The 25,925-nt window shown below is 36.3% G+C and overlaps 1 protein-coding gene across 3 annotated transcripts in view; it reads right to left on the reverse strand.

The window, feature by feature from the left end:
• The window catches only part of LOC114652793 (neurexin-2-like), a 1,491,103-nt gene that overhangs the window by 875,012 nt on the left and 590,166 nt on the right, over positions 1–25,925 (reverse strand). For all 3 annotated transcript variants that reach the window (XM_051920100.1, XM_028803111.2, XM_051920099.1), the window contains exons 9-11: positions 18,724–18,843; positions 14,927–15,308; positions 5,217–5,407 (exon numbers count right to left, since the gene is read on the reverse strand). In XM_051920100.1, coding sequence (XP_051776060.1) covers positions 5,217–5,407; positions 14,927–15,308; positions 18,724–18,843 — 693 coding nt within the window. The remainder of the gene's footprint in view (positions 1–5,216; positions 5,408–14,926; positions 15,309–18,723; positions 18,844–25,925) is intronic.

A 25,925-nucleotide genomic window follows, 5' to 3' on the forward strand; every position in this document is an offset into this window, starting at 1 on the left:
TATGACATTCCTAAATTATCACTGGTGCAATTGGTTTTATAAGTCACTTAATAAGTGAAATGGAAATTGCCTGTGTGTAGTCAAAGGGGTTTTGTTGAATGTAGTATAGGTACACCTTATCTGGAACGTCCAACATGAGATGAGTCAGTATGGTGGCCTAACCTACACCATGAAGACAAAAGAACATTCCAAGCAAAGGTGAATGTAAAGCACAAGTCATTGAATGGAGACAAGAAAATATCCTAGTCATTGAATATCCCCTGAAGTCCAATTCTTTAAGAAATGGAAAGTGTATGCCACAGCTTCAAACCTGTTTACAGAATGCTGTCTACAAAAACTGAGTGATCATGCAAGAACAAGCATAGTGAGGAAGGCCACCAAGATACTTATGATAAATCTGAAGGAGTTACAAGTTACAGGTGGTAAAACTGGAGAGACTGTGCACACAGCAAATGTTGTGTGGGTGTTTCACCACTTATAGGAGAGTGGAAAAAAGAAAGCCACTATTAAAAAAAAATGAACATATCATCTTAGGAGGTGAAAGGGTTCTATAGTCTAATTAGACCAAAAATGAGCTTTTTGGCCATCGAATTATACACAATGCGTGGTGTAAGCCAGATACTGATACAGATAATGTACACCATTACCACGATGAAGCATGGTGGCTGAAGCATCATGTCCTGCATAATTCTCTGCAGCAGTCCTTAGTAGGCTTGTGAGGTTAGAGGATAAAATGAATGCAGAAAAATACAGAGAAATCCTGGAAGGCAACCTCTGCCTTGACAGAAGATTATATTTTCCAGGAAACAATGACACCACCCATTAATCCAAAATTAAGAAGTAATGACTTAAAGATGACAATGTTAAAGCCCTGGAGTGGATGAGTCAGAGTCCAGCTCTCAGTACAATTGTGACTGGACTTGAAAAAATCATTTCATTCACAATCACCAGAGGTTGGGCAGTATCGTAAAGAAAAACTGCAGTGTACAGTTGTGCAGAACCGATAGAGAAAGATCTGTGCATATATACTCAAGGCAAGAATCTATTCCAAAGGTGCATCTACTAAATACTGACTTGAAGAAAGTGAATACTTAAATTATTCTGTGTTTTATATTTTTAATGAATTCTTATCACTTTGCAGAGATCTGTTTTTAATTTGACATTAAATAGTCTCGTTCTGTTGATCAGTGTGAATTTCCCCTTGGGATTAATAAAGTATCTATCTATCTATCTATCTATCTATCTATCTATCTATCTATCTATCTATCTATCTATCTATCTATCTATCTATCTATCTATCTATCTATCTATCTATCTATCTATCTATCTATCTATCTATCTATCTATGTCGGAAATGGCAAATTAAATCCACTGCAAATCAATGCAAAACTGTGAAAACTTCAAAGTTGTGAATACTTTTTGAAGGCACATTAAACAGTATTTAATGTTACTTAAAGCTTACAAATATGTGAAAATGTGAAGTTTTTAATATGCAATACTTGTTTAATCTAAACTACCCTTGATTTTTCTAAAATGTTGAAATATCTGGAAATTGCCTATTTTTAGGCAATAGAGAAAAAAATAGTTCATTACAAAATTGAATGAGCTACAACAGTCATTAGTTTAGCCCACAAGGAGATATATGAGCAGGTGCCAATATACTTCAGGGTTAATCAGACAGAGCCAATTACTACCACCCAGTATTTTAAAAAGATAAGAAGCCAATATCTCATTTATAAAAGTTAGTGTATCAGACTATAGCCCAATCTAAGCAGATGTCTGATAATCATGCAAAATGAATTGTTAGTGCTCATTCAGGGTATTCTGGAATTCATCAGTCTACAGTAAGTCAAACAGTTAACTAATGGCCAAAGTGGAAGATCCGTCTCTATCTAAAACTCAACAACCTTCAAAATTCACCTATAAGTCACCATGGAAAGTCAAAGAGCATACTCAGGAGAATTTTAATTTATTGTAATTCCAACTTACTATAATGAAATCCTTAAAATCAATAAAATAACAATTAAAACATTCCAGGAAATTATTTGGTCCTGTCACAGCTGCTAAAAGATGCATACCCAATTACTAAATTAAATGGTTCACTTACTTTTATGTTTACTGTTTTTTATCTACTTTTGAGTTCATTAATTAATTCCTACAAACAAGTGGATATAAAAACTTTCTCTTTTTTTAAAAAAGAACCAGCTTACATTAAAAATGGAACTGAAAAAATCAACATAAAGGTGAAGAATCGTCATAACCCATTATTATATTAAACGTTTTCATTTAAGTATCTAAACACACTCATAATAATGGAAGAATCCATATGTACAAAGTTACTGGTGGCTGTAGTTGATTGGTTATGATGATAGAATTCTGCATATTAAAAGTCAGGTGACATGATGTATTAGATAAGGTAAAGGTAAGCAAAAAGTCAGATGACTTCTATACTGAATCCAAAAATCACATATTTATATATAGATCAGAGCTGTCAAATTATGAAAAAAATTAAAAAGTTAATTATAGGGATGGAAGGCTGGTATTATTTATTTTTGTTGAACTGAAACAAATGAAGGACAATCAAATGAAAGGATTTTCCAAAAATATAACATACAAAATTTAACATATAGATAAACAATGTGTCTGGAAATGGCTCATTGTAAATGCATGTAAACAAAATACCAATGCAATGATGCAACAGTGGGGAGCACTGCACTTTCATGGCTCCAAAGTCTTGAATTTTAACCTCATTTTCAGACTGTGTCCACGTGGATTTTACATATTTTCTCCATTGGTTTCCACCCACATCTCCAAAAGCATGTTGGTTACATTAACTAGCCATTTCAGACTAATTAGAATGTGGGTATATGTGTGAGTGTGCCCCATGGCGGCCAGTGGTGCTGATATAGGCTCCAGCTGGCAGTGATCTGAAATGTGACTAAGCAGATTTAAGAATATATATTGTTTGATTCAACTCCTTATAAATTTGGGAGTCATGGATGTGATTTTCGAGCCTTCAACAGATCCTGGAAAATTATGTGCTATCTTTTAAAATCCAGAAGATATTTCTTTAGTGGGGTAGCAGGGGTCTGCAATGATCATGCACTTCAGTTATAAACCTGCTCCTTGTTGGCAATATAGTACAGAAAAGCATACAATTAAAAAATAAAATAATATAATAATATATAAAAAAGATATATATATCTACTCTCTATATATAAAATCCTAAGCCTAAAAGTACAACGATTTTGTGCAACGATTTTATGTCACTTTCTTTGTCACGCTTTAAATCAGGCTTATTTTAAAACCTACATATATATGTTTGGTATCGTTCTTTTCAAAGTTTAATATAATGTTAGATTTTCAGATTTTTATTCTGTTTTTAAATTATAAACTAAAAAATATCTAGAACTCATATCCCACGAGACAAGACTTAACCAAGAGTGCCAAGAGATTTAACCATGCCCAGGGCCGGAAATAAAAGACAAAGAGTAGGACAGCTGCTGTACAGGCTTTTAAATGTTCGAAGCGCCGCGTGAGATGCAGATCATGTGGCACGGCACCAACAGGAAGCCAGCATCTGATCGAGCAAAGAGGAGGTAAAAAAAAAAACTATTTGTTTCCCATTGTATCACCGTTTAAGAGGGAGTTTCGGAGGAGCAACCGCGTCTCCTTGAAGTGTGTTCAGCCCCTCTCTTGACAACGCGAGCAGTAGACTGGCTGCAACTGGGGTTGGGCACCAAAGGCGCCGGAGGGGTTGTGCACCAAAGGCACCAGGTGGGCTTGCCCCTATATATATATATATATACAGTATATATACAGTAATGCAATGTGTAAAAATAATTCATTTGAAAACAAAATAGTAATATGAGTAAATGGGTGTGATAATATTTTTCATTTTTTCATACATATATTGTAAAATAATATTTGAAAAAATATTGAATTTAACACAGAATTCCAATAATCTCCAGATTAGTGAAAATACTTCTAATGATCCATCATCCAACCTGCTATATCCTAACTACAGGGTCATGGGGGGCTGCTGGAGCCAATCCCAGCCAACACAGGGCGCATGGCAGGAAACAAACCCCGGGCAGGACACCAGTGAACCGCAGGGCACACATCCACACACCAAGCACACACTAGGGACAAATTAGAATCGTCAATGCACCTAACCTGCATGTCTTTGGACTCTGGGAAGAAGCCGGAGCACATGGAGGAAACCCACGCAGACACGGGGAGAACATGCAAACTCCACGCAGGGAGGAACCGGGAAGCGAACCCAGGTCTCCTTAATGCGAGGCAGCAGCGCTAGCACTGCGCCACCATGCCGCCCACTTCTAATGTTCTCCTCCATATTGTGCAACTTTATGTAGCATTTTCATTAATCACACAAGCACCACAGAATCTGACAGTTAATGAGCAATCATTTTCCACCACCATTTCAGCTTTCGTGATATTTCTACAATGGATGGCACAGTTACAGAATACATCTGTTCTCTTATTCTTTAAGGACTTCTGGTAACTGTGAACCTTTGACATCGATCAAAAAAAAAAAAATTATTGCTTGCTCTCATAATTTTTCCTGACCAGAAGAATAAGAAAATATTTATAAAACATGACCAAACATTAAAATTTTTCTGGAATTGGATGTACAGTGCTGAAAATTTAAATAGTAATTTTTTATTCAGGCATATAAGAGTAAAATCCCAGGTGCTTTACTTTAGTGGTTGGTACTATATATGAGAACCAAAAATCTATTTAAGAAATAAAAAATTATCATACTTCCTGGGTGGAAACCAGCTGTTCATGGTGACATCAGATTACAGTCTGGTCCACCAGGCACTCTTTTAATAAATGTGAGCTAATGTTATCTGAAAATATTATATAGAATGTGAATGCTCTTGAAAACAGACAGCACATAATATTGTTCCACAATATGTCAATCTAGCTTACAGATGTGAATTGCAGATATGCAAAAAACAAAAACTGAAAAGACATTGTGTGCACCAAATTATAAATTTCAGTGTATGTTTCAACTGACTAGGTAAAACACAACTTAATGTGTGGTAGTAAGTGCACACGTGAAAGAAATGTAAACTGCACCAATTTTCTTAATAAAATAATACAAGCATATTAACTGAAGAATTTGACAAACTTTGTTATACATGCACAGTACATATGTTTCTAAAAATAGAAAGAGCCAACATCATTACCTTTCAGATCCAGGTTGCGTGCCCCATTGGAGTGCTGCGTCACAGTGCGTGAGTCAATCTTAAGGGTGTGCACATTGTTTGCATCCCGAGAAACAACCACATTATGCCACTGATTATCATTCAGAGGTTTTTCTGAGTTGCCCTTCATTAATGATGCACCATTTCCCAGGTCAAACACATAGTGGATGTACCTGTATTAAAAACAACAAAGTTTATTGCTCAAATATCACTAATGAAAAAATAATCCCTTTATACTCCATTAATCTGTTGTCCTTCATTAACACCACAATACTTCACTAAGAGTCACTAACTTTATGCCTCTTTTTATTTAGTGCATGTTGAAGGTTACCTTTAAATTGAAAAAATGACTTTTTTCTTAGTACTTTCCAGTTAGACAACCCAGTGTGTACTCTGCTGTTGAATATGTAAAGGAGAGTAAAGTAATTGAGGAGACAACTGAGAAAACTACACACAGGAAAACCGAGGAACGAGTTAGAGTCAGTCTTTGAGTTCTTTAGGCCTGTGTTGACCAACTTTGTGGCATCCTCTGTCGCCTATCCAGTTTGTTCCTAAGGCTCCAGAAAGTGCCGCCACTGTGGAAAACATCCCGCTTTGGTCCTGTTCCAAAGAAGGCGGACACATCTTCATCTACTTTCTACAGACTAGTGGCACTTACAGTACATTTCTGATCATAAAGACCTTTGAAAGGCTGGTCACGGACTATCTGAGTCCTCTTGTGGTAGACCACCTTCACCCCTTTAATTTGCCGATCAGACTGAAGATAAGCGATGGTGGCGTGCTCAGTAACTGGATTGTTGGTACTCTCAAAGAAAAACCTCACAAAAGTGTAATTCTTAACATATAAAAATTGGAAAGATTAATATTTTCTTAGGTGACAAGTACATTTTGGTTTTGGCTTCTTTATTTAGTTATTGTATTGCTATTGGTAAGAAAGACTTCAGTTTCACATGCTTCAGCTCAATTGTTTAGCAGGCCTGATGTTCAATCTGTGGAAGGAGTAACAGTAGCTTTAGATAGATAGATAGATAGATAGATAGATAGATAGATAGATAGATAGATAGATAGATAGATAGATAGATAGATAGATAGATAGATAGATAGATAGATAGATAGATAGATACTTTATTAATCCCAATGGGAAATTCACATTATTATTCATGTTAATACTTGCCCTGAGGTAATATTTACAAATTAATATGTAAATATGTATAAAATACAGTATGTGAATGCTGGATAATTAGTTGTGCAAATAATGAATTTGGTTCCATGGTTTGAGAAGTTACTTTAACAAATAATGAAAGTGATTTTTAACAGTGATAAACGGCTATACTCTACATTTTACATGCAATATGATCTCCTGGAAGTTCATATGAACATCCTGACCACACCAGCTTTAGGTTTCCTGAATTTGACTAATGTATCGCACTTGAAAGACCTCAGCAATTTAGGAATTATCGCCTGATTTAATGTTTGATAAGAAAACGTACTGGTGGTGATGTGGTTAGTGCTGCTACTCACAGACCCTGAACACAGAATTCCAGCCTTGTCACTGTCTCTGTAAAGTCTGCATTTTTTTCTTATATTTTCATATGTTTTTTCTTAAGGTAATCTGGATTCATTCCTCATTCCAATGACATGAGAACGTCTATAAATGTCTCTATTAATGATGTGGTGCTTTGTCCGGAGCTGGCACCTATGTTGGACACAATGATAGTTTCTAGCTCTGTCTGATGATGAATTAAATTAACCAGGTTGAGAAAGAACGGATGGATAGAAAAGTAAAGATTTTAACATAATAAAGGGACTGAAATGTAAAAAAGATAGAACCAAGAATAAATGTATCATGGGCAGCTCAACAAAAAATAATTTTAATATAAATAATTTATAAATTGCTTTACAAATTGTATTTTGTTACCAGTTTCACAGTGATAAAGAAAATCTTAATTACTTACTTACATTATAACTGTAATAAATAAAATAAAGGTGCTAAATGAACACAATTATACTCATTTTAGCACTACTGGTAAAAATCAACATCACAGCATTAAAAATACTACTGTATAAAATTGTAGCAAAAATATATATTAAATTAAGCAATAATTGCAATTGCACATAGTTATTTTGTTAATGCAGAGCAAAACCATATTTAAGTATATGTGAATAAAAGCTAAATGCTTGCATGGTAATTCATTTAGACTAGCACTTAAACAACAGACAGTCACATAACGACATATCCCTTATTGTATTAGGATCTTGCAGGTAAGTTAATTTGTGTTTTGTAATTAATAAAAAGACATATTTCAATACATTTTTGTGTATCACAGTGCCAGGAAATAGCACAGTGCTGCATGTTGGATAGATGGGTTCAAACAGACGCTTATAACTCCACTCCTCAAGAATGCCACTCTCAACCCATCTCAAAATGGTAGCTACCGACTAGTGTCTGTCCTCTCCCTTTCATTCAAATTACTATGCGGTCTCTAATCAAGTGCCTTCCTTTTTTCTACAGAACAGACTGCTTCATCCTAATCAGTCAGAATTCAAGAAGAGCCACCCAACTGAGACAGCTCTACTCATTGTTGTCGATACATTACAGCAGGCCAGAGATACCAACATGTCATCTGTGCTCACCCTGCTAGACCTTTCCCTCTGCCTTTGACACAGTCAATTAGCAGATCATCTTTGTGACCGTCTCTGACTTTGACATCACTAAAGTTAACCTCAGGTAGTTTGAGTCCAACCTCTTGGGCAGATCTACTGTATGTCCTGGTGTGGAGAGATATCAATGGTGCACCAGGCAAGCAATGGGGTGCTACATGGATCGATGCAGCACTCTCTCCACTACTCTCCATACACCTCCTTACTAGGTGCTATCATTCAGTCTAATGGTTCTTCCTAACAGTGCAATGCTGACGATACATAGCTATATCTGTTGTTCCCTCCAGAGGACCACAGAGTATCAGATAGAATTCACTGCAAACAAAATTCACTGCATGTCTCATTGATATTGCTAACTGGGTGAAGGAACAATATATGCAGCTCAACCTGACAAAGACAGACCTCCTTGTTATCCCAGCTCACCCATCTATTCAGCACCGCATCTCTGCTCAGCTTGGCTCAATATCATCAACAACAGCCAAGCTGGTACACAACCTTGGGATGGTGATTAATGACCAGCTGTCATTCAGGGACCATGTTGCTATGGTCTTTCAGTCTTCAGAATTATTCTGTACAAAATCCACAAGATCAGACTATATCTGACAAAATATGCAGCACAACCCCTGGTCCAGGCTTTTGTCTTGTCATGTCTGGACTACTGCAACTTTCTGCTAGCATGTGTCACCAAGCCATTGCAGATAGTTCCAAATTGCAGCTGAACATTTGGTGTTCAACCACCTGAGGTGGGCCCAAGTCTATTCTTTCTTCAGATCACCACACTGGCTTTCAGTAATGGAACATATTCATTTTAAATTACTGACCCTTGTATGTGGAATAGTCAGTGGGTCTGCAACTACTTTATATATATGCAGACAATTTTGAGGTCCTATGTTCCTTTTGACCATCCAAGTCAACTGTTGAACAGCATCTGGTGATGCCACCTCTGCATGGTATCAAATCTCAGTCTAAGCTTTTTTTTCATGGAGGAATGAGCTGCTCACCTCCATCCAAGCTACTGACTCACTCAATTTGTTTTTGAAGTGTTTGAAGACTGTCTTGTTTTAAATTTTATCTAACTGATACTAGCTGTTAGGGTCTGTAATATAATAGATAGATAGATAGATAGATAGATAGATAGATAGATAGATAGATAGATAGATAGATAGATAGATAGATAGATAGATAGATAGATAGATAGATAGATAGATAGATAGATAGATAGATAGATAGATAGATAGATAGATAGATAGATAGATAGATAGATAGAATTCTTTATTATCATTATGCATACACATAACGAAATTTTTGTCGGTAGGACTCGGCTTCAAGGCAGAATACTTAAAATACACATTACACTATAAATAATAAAAGAAACATAATAAATATAAAAGACAGCAGCATTAAGACGTCATCAAGTCCAGACTTTTCCTGAGGTAGTACACCTGCAGAGACCAGTGATCTGTGTGCGTGGGTCTGCAGGGGAGGAATATGAGTTGTGTGTGTTTAATTACGAGGGAAAGTGTGTGTGCATGTATACAGGGGGGCAGGTAAGGGGTAGATGTAGATGTATGTGTGTGCATCAGCAGGAGCAGATGGACTTCACAACTCTGGGGAAAAAGCTGTCTTTCATTCTTGTCTCCTTTTCTCTTCACTCTGTATACCTCTGACTAGAAATATAACAACAGGTCATGTCCTTTGCAGAAATTCTCAGATAATTCTGGACTTATGGGGTGTATTGATAAATGGGATGTGACACAGTACAGGAGTCAGGTGGAGATGTTTGTTTCTTGGTGCAAAGACAATTGTCTGCATCTTAAAATAAAGGATCCAGTTATTGATGTTCATCACACCAAAGAGCCTGTATGTTCAGTTAATATTCAGGGAATGGATGTAGAGGTGGTGAACTCATACAATCTCTTTGGGGTCCACATTAATGAGAGGTTGGACTGATATTGTGACACTGAGGAACTACAGTATTTAAGAAAGGACAGGGCAGGCTCTTTTTCTTTAGGAGACTGTGTTCCTTTAATGTGGGAAGTGACATCCTTCACATCTTCTACGACTCTGTGATGGCCAGTGCTACAATTTTATATGCTGGGGTGTGCCGGGCTGGTAACATCACTTCAAGAGAGGCCCTCCAAATCAAAAAGCTAATTAAAAGGGCAACCTCAGTTATAGGAAACACTCTGGACCCCATGGAAGTAAAACAAATTAAAAACTGAGTGCAGTTATGAACAATGCTGCATATTCTCTCTCGCTGAGTACTATCAGCCAACAAATTATTCGGTAGAAGTGTGTCAAAAAATGCTACTGGGGCTTCTTTATGCCAATGGCAATACATCTGCATAATGTATCACTGTGACTGTGACTGCCAAGTCAAATTTTTTTTTTCTTTTTAATTGTCTTGCTGGTGTGTGTTCAGACCAAAGTGTACATCTATCTATCTATCTATCTATCTATCTATCTATCTATCTATCTATCTATCTATCTATCTATCTATCTATCTATCTATCTATCTATCTATCTATCTATCTATCTATCTATCTATCTATCTATCTAGTTTCTGAGCTCTTCTTTTTGAGGATTAATTTTCTACACTTGTCCTGTAACATTTGTTTCTCAAATAGTCCCCAAACTGGTGTTTACTCAATTATGTTGACCTCCTTTGTAAGCTGCTTTGGATAAAAGCATCTGATAAGCAAATTAATGTAAAAGTAATAATATCACTGTACTTTGTACACTTGACAATACTTCTACTCATGCTTGTACTACTGTTGTATAACAGAAGTGATGCACGAATCACCATGGTGGCTTAATTTTTTTTCTTTCCTTGGATTACTTATTATGGAGTAATAAAAATCCACAAATACTGTAAAATTACGTTAATATGTAATTTTAAGGTATTGTATATATTATCTCTGCAAGGTAAAACGTTTGGACTGAACAATTTTTTGAATTGAGTGGCACAAATATTTTCTTCAAAAGAAACATAAGAGAAGCCTAACTTGGAATTATTACATTAAGCAAAATCAATGACCAAAACCAAATGGGCAAAACAATTTGATGAACTCAAAGCAGGCAAAAAACAAAATTCTATAAAGATGAAAACAAACCTGTCTAGAATCTAGAATGCTTGTGTTAGGTCATTCCAGTATTAAAAACAAAGTTTGGATATTGAAGTGCACATGATCATACTGTATAAAGTCGCACACATATAAAGCTATACACACTAGCAACACTCAACATCGTAGCATTAAAATGGCATAGAAAAAAAATGTCAAAAAGAAGGCAGTAATACATAAATGTTAGGAAAAAAATGCAATTGCATTAAATTGCTGAGAGTCTAGTTTCAGTATCGTTGAATGGCTTAGTGTACCTTACAGTGCTGGTTCTAGCCTTATGATCAGTGTTGCCATCTAATATGTTTGCTTTTCAAATGAACTTTGCATAGTTTGAGCAGTGAAAATATAGCCTCACTGTTTCTGGGGCGGGCGGCACGGTGGCGCAGTGGTAGCGCTGCTGCCTCGCAGTTAGGAAACCCGGGTTCGCTTCCCGGGTCCACCCTGCGTGGAGTTTGAATGTTTTCCCCGTGTCTGCGTGGGTTTCCTCCGGGTACTCCGGTTTCCTCCCACAGTCCAAAGACATGCAGGTTAGGTGGATTGGTGATTCTAAGTTGGCCCTGGTGTGTTTGTGTGTGTCCTGCGGTGGGTCGGCACCCTGCCTGGGATTGGTTCCCTGCCTTGTGCCCTGTGTTGGCTGGGATTGGCTCCAGGTGACCCTGTGTTCGGATTCAGCGGGTTGGAAAATGGATGGATGGATGGATGTTTCTGGGGCACGTCAAATGAATGGCGTAGGTGTAGTACAGAATAATGAAAACAGCCCTTCATAAATTAACATATTGTTTCTTTTAATTTTCTTCTTGCATTGATCTAATTCATCCAAAGTTCAGATTTCAGTATTTGCATGACTCTGTCTTTGAAAGCAGAGGATCACTGACCATGCTCTGCATCATTGCTGGCACTTGTGGGCCAGTAACAAGCATCAAAGCTGTTTGTGGCGCCCATAAAAATAAAAAAAAAATGCAAATAACAGCAACAATGATTCTGAACATTAAATAAAAAAACAGCAATGGAGAAGGCAGGTTTAGAAAACAGATGAAAGCATGCTTTACAATTCTTTGAATGCCAGCAATGCATTTTAAGGTAATATTTTTTTCTGTAATGGAAAATTGACTCATCATTCTCCACTCTAACTAGGAATCTAAGCAGTTTCATACTTCTGATTGTATAAACTTATTTGTTCTTATTATATATAAACCTAAAGTCAAAATATGACTCCTTTCTTTCCACTCTTCTCTATTTTTCCATTTTCTAGATCTTGAAATATTTTACAATGTAAATACATGATTTAGTCATTTTAAAGAAATAAGCATAACATTGCAATTAGCCGTAGCTAACTCATTCCATTAAGCTCAAAAATAGGAAAAAAAATTCACTTTACATGATCAGGTTCTTTCCTGAAAGTGCCTTTTTCAGTCCATCAAAAGTAATAATTTGTTTCTTTATAATAGAAAATTCATCCTTATGATCAAAGGTTCTGATATCATTTTAATGCAGTAAATACCGATCAACAGTGAAAGGCAGTGGCATTTCTTAAATAACACTGCCACACACATATAGTATTGTGCATAAAATATTTGCATTATGTAAGTGCCACTGAGGAAAAGTACGTAACAGTCATAAAAAGAGATATCTAGAGCTACTAGTATTTTAAAATGACCTCACATAAAATTATTGTACTGACTAGATAGTATATAGTTTATCATTTGTAGGTTCAGTACAGGTTATGCTGTACATTTTGCCTAGCTGTATTTTTTGCTGAATGTCCCATCCATCCATCCATTATCCAACCCACTATATCCTAACTACAGGGTCATGGGGGTCTGCTGGAGCCAATCCCAGCCAACACAGGGTGCAAGGCAGGAAACAAACCCTGGGCAGGGCACACACCAAGCACACACTAGTGACAATTTAGAATCGCCAATGCACCTAACCAGCATGTGTTTGGACTGTGGGAGGAAACCGGAGCACCTGGAGGAAACCCACGCAGACACAGGGAGAACATGCAAACTCCATGCAGGGAGGACTTGGGACGCGAACCTGGGTCTCCTAACTGCGAGGCAGCAGCGCTACCCACTGCACCACCGTGCCGCCCTTTTGCTAAATGTTTTTTCTTTTAAATCTGACATTTTTATGCTTATGTCTCTTTGTGAATAAACACTTTCTAATTTTTATGAGAAATTTACCCCATAAAAGTTTCCAACTATGTCCTCATGTTCTTGTTAAAATCATTTTAACATAACACTCTCAATTATTTTCATAATTTTAAACACCTCAGTCATGTCACATCTTAAACACTGTTTTGCTTAAATTGAAAAGGCTCAGCTCCTTTAATCTTTCCTCATAGCTCATCCCCTGTAGTTCTGGAATCAGCCTAGTCGCTCTTCTCTGAACCTTTTTTCAGTTCTTCTATGTCTTTTTTTTAGCCTGGAGACTAAAACTGTTTAAAGTGTTGTCAGGGATTGTTGGGCATCCAGCCAGGTAAAGAACTGATCCCTTGCCAGGAAGAGAGGCCAGAAGGACTGAAGGGAGCGGAGGAGTTGGCCTTCCTGGAGCCTATACTCACCCAGTACATTGGAGGGCAGCATTCTTGTGTTGCTGTCCCTTCTTTTCAACCCAAAGGCATGCTGGGAAGTGTAGTCACTTTCTTACAGCCCTTGTTGTTTACTTTGCCTACAGCCAGGGGGAAATGCAAGGAGAAACCATCTTTGCATTCCTGATATCCAGTTCAAAGAAGACCAAAATGTACATGGTCAACATGGCAATGAATATTTAAGCAAATATTGGTAGCACATATTTTTGTTGTTGTAAATAAAGAATGAACTCAATATACTATACCATTTTTTAAGCCCGCTTGATCTTGAGCAGGGTCATAGAAGGCTGGTGCCTATTGCAGCAAACACAAGATACAAGGCAGGAACAATTTCCTGGAGAGGGTGTCAGGCCATCACAGGGTAAAAACAATCACACACACCACGGCCAATTTATTAACACCATTCCACTTAACTTGAAATGTGCGTGGAAAGCAGAGCACTCATAGGAAACCCATGCAAACACGGGGAGAACATTCAAACTCCATGCAGGAAGGACGCAGGACATGAACTCTGGGTCTCCTAAATGCAAGGTTGCGGTGCCGCCCAAACGAAATATAATTCAGAAAAATTCAAATAAATAAAAATACGTTTTTTCAACAAGACAACAGGTATTAACTTATGAAACAAACAAATATCATAATGCATTAGGTACTACTATTTTGTAACCTATATAGATTATTAATTAGAGAAAATGTACAGAGCTTTTGAACAAAGTAAAGATGGAATATAAACTTTCACTGATGTGCATTGATTCAATGTGTCTTTCTAATATTGTTCCATTTATATGCAATATTATATGTATTAGAATATATACAAGTTACATGGATAGAAAGATTAGGTAAGTGTATATATTAAATTGTAATCAGACAGCACAACAATACAGAGATTACTTCTGGTTTCTAATAATATCACATGTGAGAGAGAAGTGCCAAGGAGTAGCAAAGAGACTTCAATAAAAATGTCATTTTTCTGCTGCATTTACAACTTCTTTTATTCTAAAAACTGGACAGAAGCTATCATTCATTGGCATGCAGTATGTTTTTCAAAAGGTTTTAATTCTTGAATAGAAAGAACCCAGCAACTATGCTTTGTTGTGCTATGTCATTTACTTGAAAGGGAACAACACTGATACACAGCATTTACTTTATTATTATTTCAGTAAATAAAGGTAAAATGCAAATCAATCTACATACCAATCTGTTCCTGATCTTTCATGCAACTACAAATATACAATTTTACCGCCTAGCAGAGAAAATTATTATAGTTCATAATACTATTGTTAATTATAATGAAGGTTAAAAAAAGAATTCTCCCTCACCCTTTCACCAGCTCCACCACAATGAAATCATTGCCATCTCCACTGTTGAAGAGAAGGAGGCCATCAGGTGCTGTTGTCTTAAACTGGAAGAACAGGTGCATGGAGGCATAAGCCTGCAATGTCGCTAAAGCAAGATAACTTCCTTTTGTACGGAAAGTCACTGGATCAGCAATGATATTGCGCATGCCAAAACGTGCATTCAGCTCACAGTAGCTGATATCCCCATTTTTGCACTGATCCAGGTAGGGCAGACCATTAAATGAAAGGCTTTGAAGATGTCCAATGAAGTTGGATGGCACCACCGAAATATACCGCCGTTCAGTCATTATGCCAGTTTCGATGTTGTGGAATTCTAGCCGGGTGTGAGCACCAGCCATTTGGCCTAAAAAGACATGAGTATGGTAAAAGACAATACATACACCATCAGATTCCATTAATGACAAAGGAAAAGATACATACATTTTTCAATAAAACCTCCATTGTAAGCAATACTGTATAGTAGATACCTCTTTTAAAGATGGAAAAAATGAACAATACAAAATATAGAAACATGTATTACGTTTTTATACGCACTGAATTAAAGGAATACTCCACCCAAAAATGTTCATTTTTTTTCATATGTTACTTACTCAATTCAGTTTTCAATGGTGGCCTACAAATTTTTTTATTTTATTTCTTTCACAAAGAAGGACATAACAAAGCTTCTGGCAGAATGGGACCCAAGAGCTGGACAAAGGCAAACAATGTGAAAAACATTCATGAAAAAAGAAACATAAAAAAAAAATTCATGTTACTCATGTCACGTAATTTACAATCATCCAGTAGCATGCTCAAAATGTGCAAATTCTTACTAAAATATTGTTAAATATTTCTGGATAAAATAGCGCAAATCATAAAGACAGGACTCTTGACCAACGAATACTGGGGAAAGGCGGCTGTTCAATTCAAATGGCTTTCTTATGATGCTTTAGATTTAGGTTTATGATTTGCGCTGTTTATTCTGGAAGTAACTTTTTAAAAATAATGCAATGATAAAAGCATGGCTCTTGAGCATATGACTGGATAACCGATATGTGGATTATGTGACATGAGAAAGGTGAGAATGTTTTTCACATTGTTTGCTGATGTCAAGAGTGGGTTACACTTGGGTACTATCAGAAACTTAGTTACATCTTTTCTCCACAAAAACATTTTTGTGCTCACCATTACAAACAACATGGATTAAGTAACACAGAAAATATATTTAATTTTTGGGTGGAGTATTCTTTTAAAAGGAATGTTATTTTATTCTTCAAATCTTCTCATTTAGAAACATACATTTTTTTTTTTTGTTTGTTTCAATAAATGGTTTAGCTTCCTGGGCATCATATCTTTAGACAGCAATGACTTTTTATAATTTTCTACAGAGTGTGTATAGTGTGCAATTAGAACTAAGGACAATTCAGCTAATCACTGCTAATGTAACAGTGTGAGGTCTGGGATGACATTCCGGGTCTTTTGCACCAAATCTATCTATTAGTTTAGCTTCACCTTTTCAACATCTTCACACCACTAACATTTGGTCAGGCTACATTAGGCCTCATTGCTTCTTTTAATGTGACTATTTACATCACCAAAGACTATGGAATAAAATGGTAAACTCACTTTCTTGTTTTTAAACTTTTTTCAAAGAATTCTGCAATCCATACTAACAAATGTTTATGCCCAGTATTGCTTATTTTAAACATCCATCACCTGGGTGGGGCCTGAGGTCATAATTATTTTGGCTCAAGACAAACTACAGCCACAGGTCACCATGAACTCAAGATGTCACATACCAGATTTTCATAGAGAGAATGAAAGCTGCTGGAGATTTTGTTTAAAGAAGGGTTATTTGGAACAATGGAAGGAAGCAGAATCTGTAACCACTCTTTAGATCTTTCCATAAAAGGAAACAATATTTACAAGATAATCTTTATGCAAGTGGCAGAAATTTAATGACAAATAATAGAAAGATTGGCACTGAAAGTGAAAGGGCAAAGCCCACCTCGAATATCACTACACCAACCTGAAATTCACTTAAAATAAACTCACCAAAAAGCATTTTCTTTTTCGAGGAAGTGATCTCTTTATTATTAAATAAAGATCAGACGATCAATTACAAAAGTGGCTTGACCTTGAATAACATGGCCATGATCACTTCACATACCTCATCATATGACGCACAACAATAGCAGTAGCAATAGTAACAATAGCGCAGAAGTGAGAAGCCAGTACTGTCATTGGCAAATTACAATAAAAAGAAATCCTAAACATAATACTGACAAAATTCATTTTTAAGCTGCCAAATAGGAAAAAACACAATATTAAGAATCATGCTTGCAATTAGCTAACTGCAGTACATATTGACTTAAGAGCCATCAAAACCTAAAGGATCAGATAAAGTACTGAAGTTGAAGGAAAGTGGACAAGATGTACACCATGACAAAGCAAATAACAGCTAGTGCAAAGTCCAACAAATGTGCTACTGAAGTAACTCAATTTGTTTTTCTAGATACCATTAAATGACCAAATTTCTAGCATTGTGGCATGAAGAAAACAAACACTGTGAGTGTTCAAATCAACAGACCTTTGCAGAAAATGAAAACTAGTTAAAGAACTCACTAATTTAGGAGCAGAGTGGGCAGACACACAATAGTGGCATTCATGTTCTTGGTTACACATCCTTCTATAGTAGGCTCACCCAAGTGTTTCCATCTCTGTACTTGCCAGTGAATATTTTTATAATCAACATGATATCCTTATTGTCTGGGGTAATACTGTATGTGTCATGACTCTAAATTGACTGCATTGTTTAGACTTTAAAGGCCAGCAATGTCTAATCAAATCTTGCATAAGTTAGTTTCCTTCATACTGAAACAAGATATTATCTGGATGTGTCCTGAATGAAAAATTGAACCCTCCTCAGAATATAAATTTTGAACATCAATTATTTTACAAGATGTAGCACTTCTGAAGGAAGTAGCTTCTGTAAACCAGATAGGACTGCTAGTGGTAACCTGCCTTATAACAGTTTAATTAATAATGTCTTTAAATAAAGGTATTTGGATAAATATTTCAGATGAAATAATGTGTATATTATTTCCTCGTTTCCAGATAACTATTAGTAATTATTACACAAATATGACTTTCAAAACTGTCTATGATTACTACTCTGTTTTACTTTATTCCTGTTCCTGCCCTGCTTATGGGTTTTCATTGTTGAATAACACATTCATGTCTCCTTTACCATAAATTTAGTCGGTCCCAGATCACTCTAGCAATTTCCCTATCCTGTCTACGCCTCCTCAAAATGTTCCTTGATTAGCATGCTGCTTTTCTGAAATCTTGTGCTCTTCTTTACTTATTATTGTAGTGCTGTATTCAATCCCTTACAACAGCACATATCATATCTCATGCTTGATTCTTTTGAAAATAAAACACCAAAAATTATGCATAAAGCTGCACTCTGGGATCTTCTTACCAAAGACTTTGTACCTCAGGCTGTTACTGTTCCACTACTTCTTACTTTATTCCTCTTGTGATTTGACAGTCTGTGTTTGATTCCATATGTATGCTGTCATCAAACCTAGTGTGTTATACGAATACTACAGAATGAGATTTACTGCAGCTTTTTATTTACATTTGGGATTTGCCTTGGATTACAGAATCACATCAATCTAATATAAAAAGACAATGTGTATACAGACATTATATAAACAACAAACACATAACCAGTTTTAGGAAGTAGCTCTGTGTGAAAAGCCTGAACTCCATACCTTCCACAGTCACATTGTCCACAGACAGCTGTAGGCTCTTGCCTCTTCGGACAACCCTCACAGCATGCCACTCATTGTCATTTAGTTTCTGTCCTGCGAACAATGTCTCAGGACCTTTGCCTGCAATTTAAAAGGGAAGAAAAGGGTCCAGTTAAAATGAGCACAAATGTGAGAGTATGATGGGGAGATAGTGGGGAATCTCTAACTTTGATACACCATTTGGCCCTTACAAATCCTCACATGTCCAACAAATGACATTGTGTTAGCAGCTTATTTTGTTGATCGATTCATCATAAGTAAATATATTTCATAGAAACAAAATGTAATTTAATAAGATGTTGATTTTGGCAGCCTGGTAATAAATGTTTAGGAAACTATTCCTTAAGTTATTGGCATACATTTTCGATTCCTAAACCTAATTTTCAAGCCCTGAACTATACCAGCTTCAAGTTTATAGACAAGAAGACACAAACTATATTTGATATTTTGGTATGCCTTTGGTATGATTTACAAAGTTTATGTATATTTTTTAAAAATTGTTTGTGTATACGTGACATTATTTTTAACACTTATGAGTATTAATGCATATTTTGAGTGTGGTTATTTATGCATGTTTGTAATTTCCATTGAGCAGGTACTTTACTAAAAAATAAATCTGTTTATTTCAGATTTTACTCATAATTATAACGTTCACTTAATTATCTAAATATAAAGCTTTTTGAGTAAGAAAGAGTTATCCTTGGCAATCCATCTTACCTCAAAGGTGTTCAATGGGTAAAACAGTTCTAACTTTAAGCAGAAAGGTGAAAGACAATAGTATCACAGCAGCTACCTACTATTAAATTATTCATTTTAATAGATATTCCAAGTGAGCTTATTCTGATGCAGTACTATGAGGACCAGAATCCATCCCTGCAGCACTGGGTGCAAGGCAGCAACTAATCATGTGCCACTTTAAAATCACCAATTAACATAAAAGCATACCTTCACATTGAGGAAAAACCCATGCGGACAAAGGGGTAATGCATAAAGCTCTTACAACCTATCCAGGACAGAATTTCAACCCAGAAGATTGAAAAAATACTACCCACCCTTCTGTGACTGAGCAACCAAGATTACATTATATTATATTATATTATATTATATTATATTATATTATATTATATTATATTAGTCATTAAGCCCATTACAATAACGGGCGCTAGAACAGTAGTACATAAACATTAGTAGGAAGTCTATATTAAATGGCAAGGGACCTTGACCTCATTCTTTTTGTTGGTCGTATTTCTCTTTGTCTTTCAGCCTTTCTTTTATTGATATTTACTTGCTGAGCTGACCGTTCTTCGTGGGCTGCCACCATGTATTTTGTGTCTTTAATTTTCTGTGACAGTAATACTGTCTTGTTCGTCCGTAATATACCTTTAATTTTCTCTGGTGGTAATACAGGCGTGCGCGTCGGTAATATGCCTTTAATTTTCTCTGACAGTAATACTGGCTTGTATGTGGCTGTAATATGCATCACTGTATTGTGTACCTTTAATTTCCTCTCGCAGTAATACTGGTTTGTATTTCTGTAAAATGCCTATAACTTTCTCTAACAGTAATATCGCGCATCGCACCGTGCCCCGCGCATGCGCACTTCACCAGAACATGCACACACACGGACACCTGGAAGCACACAGGGATTTTATTAAAGAGGAGTATATTATATTATATTATATTATATTATATTATATTATATTATATTATATTATACTGTATTATATTATATTATATTATATTAGACAAAAAGCCCGTTTCAACAACGTAAGATGAAACGGGCATGAGTTTGTGTCAGTAGTGTATGAAGAACAAATGATAAGTAAGAAATAAATAAGAAAGTGATGTAAGTAATGATAATTAACTAAGAGGTTTTGGATATGTATGACTTTATCATGGCAAAAAATAGTGTACACTTAAAAAAGACATGCTATCTATGACAACGTTTTTTGTTTGTATACTGGAGGCCTGTCAGTATGCAACTAAAGTTGTAAAATCTCTCTGTAGACTACATTTTTTGTGAAGACACTCTCACTGTTTGGTAGTAATTTCCCTTGATGTGGCCCATCTTTAACTTGCACCTTCACATCACTCGCCCGCTGAAAGTACTTAATAATATCTTCTTACGTATTATTTTGAGTGTGAGGGTTGGCTGTGATCGGGGCTAATATCCTACGCCTGGACGGAAGGATTTGGGATTTCAGAATAATAATCCCGAAATGTGTAGGCTAAATCCGCCGCCTGCCGCGATGAAGCAAATTTTCTCTTTAGAGGCATTTGTATAAGTTGGAAGTGAGACGAACTTTGAAATGTTTAAGTCATGAATGTACCTGTTGAAGACAGTTGTATAATGCATAAGCTAAATCCACCGCCTGCTGCGATGTTGGGGTTGGATGCGCAGAAGGCGACTGCGCATTCGGCTTCGGACAGACGTTCATTGGATGAAGCAAATTTTCTCTTTGGAGGCATTTGTATAAGTTGGAAGTGAGATGAACTTTGAAATGTTTAAGTCATGAATGTACCTGTTGAAGACAGTTGTATAATGCGTAGGCTAAATCCGCCGCCTGCCGCGATGTTGGGGTTGGATTTCGGTCTCGTAAGGTTTTTCGGGCAGCGGCGCAGAAGGCGACTGCGCATTCGGCTTCGGACTGACGTCAGTGAGTGCGTAGAAGGCGACTGCGCATTCGGCTTTGGACGGACGTGAGTGAGTGAGTGAGTGAGTGAGTGAGTGAGTGAGTGAGGAGGCAGGCGAATTATGTATTAAGATTATATTATATTAATTGGGTTGGATATGAACTAAATGTGAGAATATTACATTATATTATAAATGGTATATTGCTATAAAAATCCATATTCAAACCTGACCTTCCATTACCAACCTCCTAATTCAAATTTAAGGTTGCTAAAGCAGAGATTAGATAGAAGGCAGGAACCAGCCATAGACATCGCATCAATCTATAATAGGCCTTGCTCATGCAAACACCACACTCCCTTACACAATGTCAGTTTTGAGTTGACAATGGATGGAAGGTCAGAAAACCTGGAGAAAATCCTATTTAAACAAAGGAAGAACATAGAAACTCCACACAGGTGGTGACCAGGCTAGTCTTCCACCTCAGTCTACTGACACTGAGATGCAACAATTATAACTTATGTAACAATGTCCTCCCATAGTATATTATATCATATTCACTTTTTGAAGTTACTCTCTCCCTCTCCCTCTAGTCACATGACTCTGGTGAGTTAGAGCTTATTCTTGTGAGGCAGAAACCAGACAATATTCAGAATGTGGAATTAAGCTGTACTACCCAAAGAAAACAAGCATGGACATGGCAAGAACCTCTACAAATTCTATACATACAGTGACCAGCTACGCCAGATATTATAAACAAATTATTGGAAGTAGCCACAATAGCCACAGCACCAAGGTTTATGTTTGTATAATATTATATTACAACCTAAGGAATGGGAGGCTAACTGAGAAGTCTACATTGAGTAAAAAGAGGTATCTGTGTATATTTGCTGTTCAAGGAATTGGTTTCCCATACTGGGATTGCTGCCCCCCAGATTCCTGCCAGCCTGTATCTGTGAGTTCAGGGGATGGATGGGAGTACTTTATACATAAATATATCCATATGTATGTTTTAAAAGCCTAATTGCATTCAACTGCTGCTGTAATAACCATCAAGGTCTAATCCAAAGAAGAGACCTCCTTTTTTGACCGCAGGTGTTTGTCAGCCTTTCTCAAGTCAGTATATTTCATTAAAGTCATGTGTCCTTTCATTAAAGAGTAACAAGGACTGGAATCATGATGTAAAAGGGACATGCGGCTATAATTAGTACAACAATAACTGAGCAAAGTATTTGACACAGCTGCTTTCATGATTTCAAAACAATGTCACAATGAAATAAAGCTGGCTTATTCAAATGGTGGCCCAGCCCATGGTCCCAGCTAGACTCTCTAGTGAAAAACACAGCCTTCATAAATTCCTACAGTAGTACAGACCATGAATGCAACACTCCACGTAGCCTAGCACAGTGTTTCCCAACCTCACTCCTGGGGGCACACTGTGGCTGCAGGTGTTTGTTCCAACCAGCTTCTCTTTTTAATTGGACTCCTGGGCTAATTAAGTGATGTGTTATTTCCCAAGTTCTGTGTTTTGGGAGCAATATAGAAATTAGAAAAATAAGTTTGGTAAAAAAAATATATATTAAAATGTACCAAGCAGTTACTGTATATGGAAATAATGTATTTTTTTCTTTTTAACAATATTTTCATCTTGATTTTCATTCTAATTTTCTAGGTGTTCTAATTGTTTAATTAATCCATTATTTACTAATTAGTGGATCTGATGCTAAAGTAGTTGCAGCCTTTGCTTATTCAGTGTTGTTTGCCTGAGTGTCTGCTCTGCTCAATTTTAGTTGTCATTAATAAGATACAACAAAGGGGAAAAACTGCACAGAGAAAGGGAAAAATATAATGAAATCAACAAAAGAGAGTTATGCATTTAAATCTATAGCAAAAGCAGAAATATTTCTAAATGTCTTATACATGTAAAAATCATGCTGCTGCACTTTTCTGAATGTAAAATAAAATAAAAATAATAACAGCTAATTAAATGAGATCAGTGCTATCAGGTATTGTCACTGATTAGGAATCTGATTGGAACAAAAACCTACAACCACAGTGTGTCCCCAGGACCGAGGATGGGAAACACTGTCCTAGCGACATTCAACCCACAATGCAGTGCATTGCTGTGTGTCTAGAAGTAATGGTAGTAGTCTATAAATCTGTGAAGACCAATTGAATAAGACACACTGGAGCCACTACTCCAGGGGAATCTTCAAAATTTTACTTTAATGTGTCATACTACAAACAGTGCCCTACCACTCCTTATCTGGGTTATGGAGGCACTTCCAAAGAAAAAATAAAAAAAAGGCTGCCTCTTCCTGTTCTTTTACCATTCACTGCCCTCTCACTGTGATCCTGTCACTCAGCTCTCACTAGGGGGGTGCCCTGAGCCCTCACAAAGTGCTATCCCCCAGTCGCGAGACACATCACAATATCACCCCATAATGCAGGATGTGTGACAAAGCCATGCCTAATCACACATGTGGTAATTTAAAAAACAAACCTGTGTTCCCTAGGTGTGTAGCAGACGTTGTATCCATGAGTGTTAGTTACTGTTATTAGTTGTTATGGGTTTGTGCACAGATAGCTTAGAAAGCATTGATAGTTTTTTTAATGTTGCTAAATGCACTTTGTGATGTGCCTGGGTGATATATGACCAAATTATTTATTTCAAAAGAGAAATACATTTTATTACTAATACTGTGTACTTTTTTGATTTTATGCACTTGAGATATGCCTGTGTCAGATGTGAGCCAAATATTTATTTTTTTATTTCAAAAGTGGAAAAAAAAGTATTGCTACTACCTCAGATTCTGTTCAGTTATAACTTTTTTTTATTGTTTTTTATATACTTATTGACATGTCTGTATCAGATGTGACCAAATTTAAAAGAGAAACAATGAATAAACATTACTTGTTTTTCAATATATTAATTTCTGGTTGTTTAAAAGTTGTCATTACCTGCTGCTTACCCTCCACTGGCCCAACTAAATTTCTTGGTTTGAAAATCTGGCTCAACCAAATTAGTAATTGACTAGCCCTGAAATAATGAAACCAATTCTATAAGCTTGCAGAACTAATACAGTGGGAGCATCTAAAATGTTGCCGGAAATTAACTATCATAAGTAAGATAAACCTTCATACTTAATCTGTTTATGTATAAGATATACGCTTCAGTATTTTCATCTCACAAGTAAACAAGTAGGTAAATCTGCTAAGAATATTGGCACTAATATTAGGCAACAGTTCTTGGCAGGATTTGGAGGCCAGTGACCTTGACATATCATAACACCTATAAACAAAACAAATTTTAAAATAATCCAAAATATGTTAATTCTTTTTTAAGAATCCATATATAGAGAGCTGTCCGAGGTCTGCATGTTAAAATGTTTAGTTTTTTACCATGTAATCGATCCCTTGCAAGTAAAGTGAGCCTATTGGAAAGCAAAGGGTTTAGAGGCAGTTCTCCTTACTTGTATAATGTCCAGACCTGGCTGCAAGTAAAAGTAAATTAGGCTCAGTGTTGAAGCAAAGCAACTGAGCAAAGTGCGTTATTAAAGCAGTTTGCTAAAATAGAACAAAAATAGCTTATGAATATACTAAATTGATGAATAAATTAACCAGTTGAGAATGACGAGTACTTTTAGTGCAGTGAAGTGAGTATATTTTCCTGTTAGTTAATTTGGCAAGGGCAGCTGGTAAGATAAGCCTCTGCTGATTACAACGTTCGTAGTTGTGAGGGTGGCACTAAATATGGACATGATAATTACTTTTATATTTGTATATATGCTGTGCCAGCATGCAGCTGCAGAAGAAAAATTAGAAGCAATTTGTTTCAGTTGAAGAGCCTTCTTCACATAACTAAAAAAGGCACAACAACTTATACAGTATGTTGCTTGTGTATTTTCTAATTGTATTTTCCATTTCTGACACATATTGAATTTATTATAAATACAAGACCACAAATGCTCCATTCGTAACCAATTAATATATTATACCATTTTAAAATCTACCTAATCCATTTCTGATGTGAAAAGAGCTGGGGCTCCATCTACCTAGAAAGAAAGGGATATCCTTAAATGTGCGGTGGAATTGGAGGCAAACAATGGCCACAAATCAGGCTGGCCGATTGAGTTCAGGTGTATTTTGAACCACACTAAAAGTAAAGTAGCTGCACTTTGTAGACCAGAATGGTAGCTAAACCTTTTCGACTTTATATGCAATCATTGGTTTTCATCAGTTCTACTGTTATGGTGTTAATCAAGTAGCAGAAATAATGAAATGATGACCTTTGCTTCATATTGGCTCTGATCCGTTAAGTGTATTCCTGGGGCCTGTTGAAAATAAGTGGTAGTTAAATGAAAATGAAACTTTAAAAATTCAGGGTTTTCCCACAAGATTTTAGGTAATGGGAGCATTGAAACGGCAGTAAGGAGTACATCAGTTTGCATTTTCTATCAGATAAAATGAAGTTATGTATATTAATACTGTACATTTTTACACCGGACAGTGGCAATGTGTTACAAATTGG

This window comes from Erpetoichthys calabaricus, chromosome 1 (genome assembly GCF_900747795.2).
Source record: "Erpetoichthys calabaricus chromosome 1, fErpCal1.3, whole genome shotgun sequence".
NCBI classification, from domain to species: domain Eukaryota; kingdom Metazoa; phylum Chordata; class Cladistia; order Polypteriformes; family Polypteridae; genus Erpetoichthys; species Erpetoichthys calabaricus.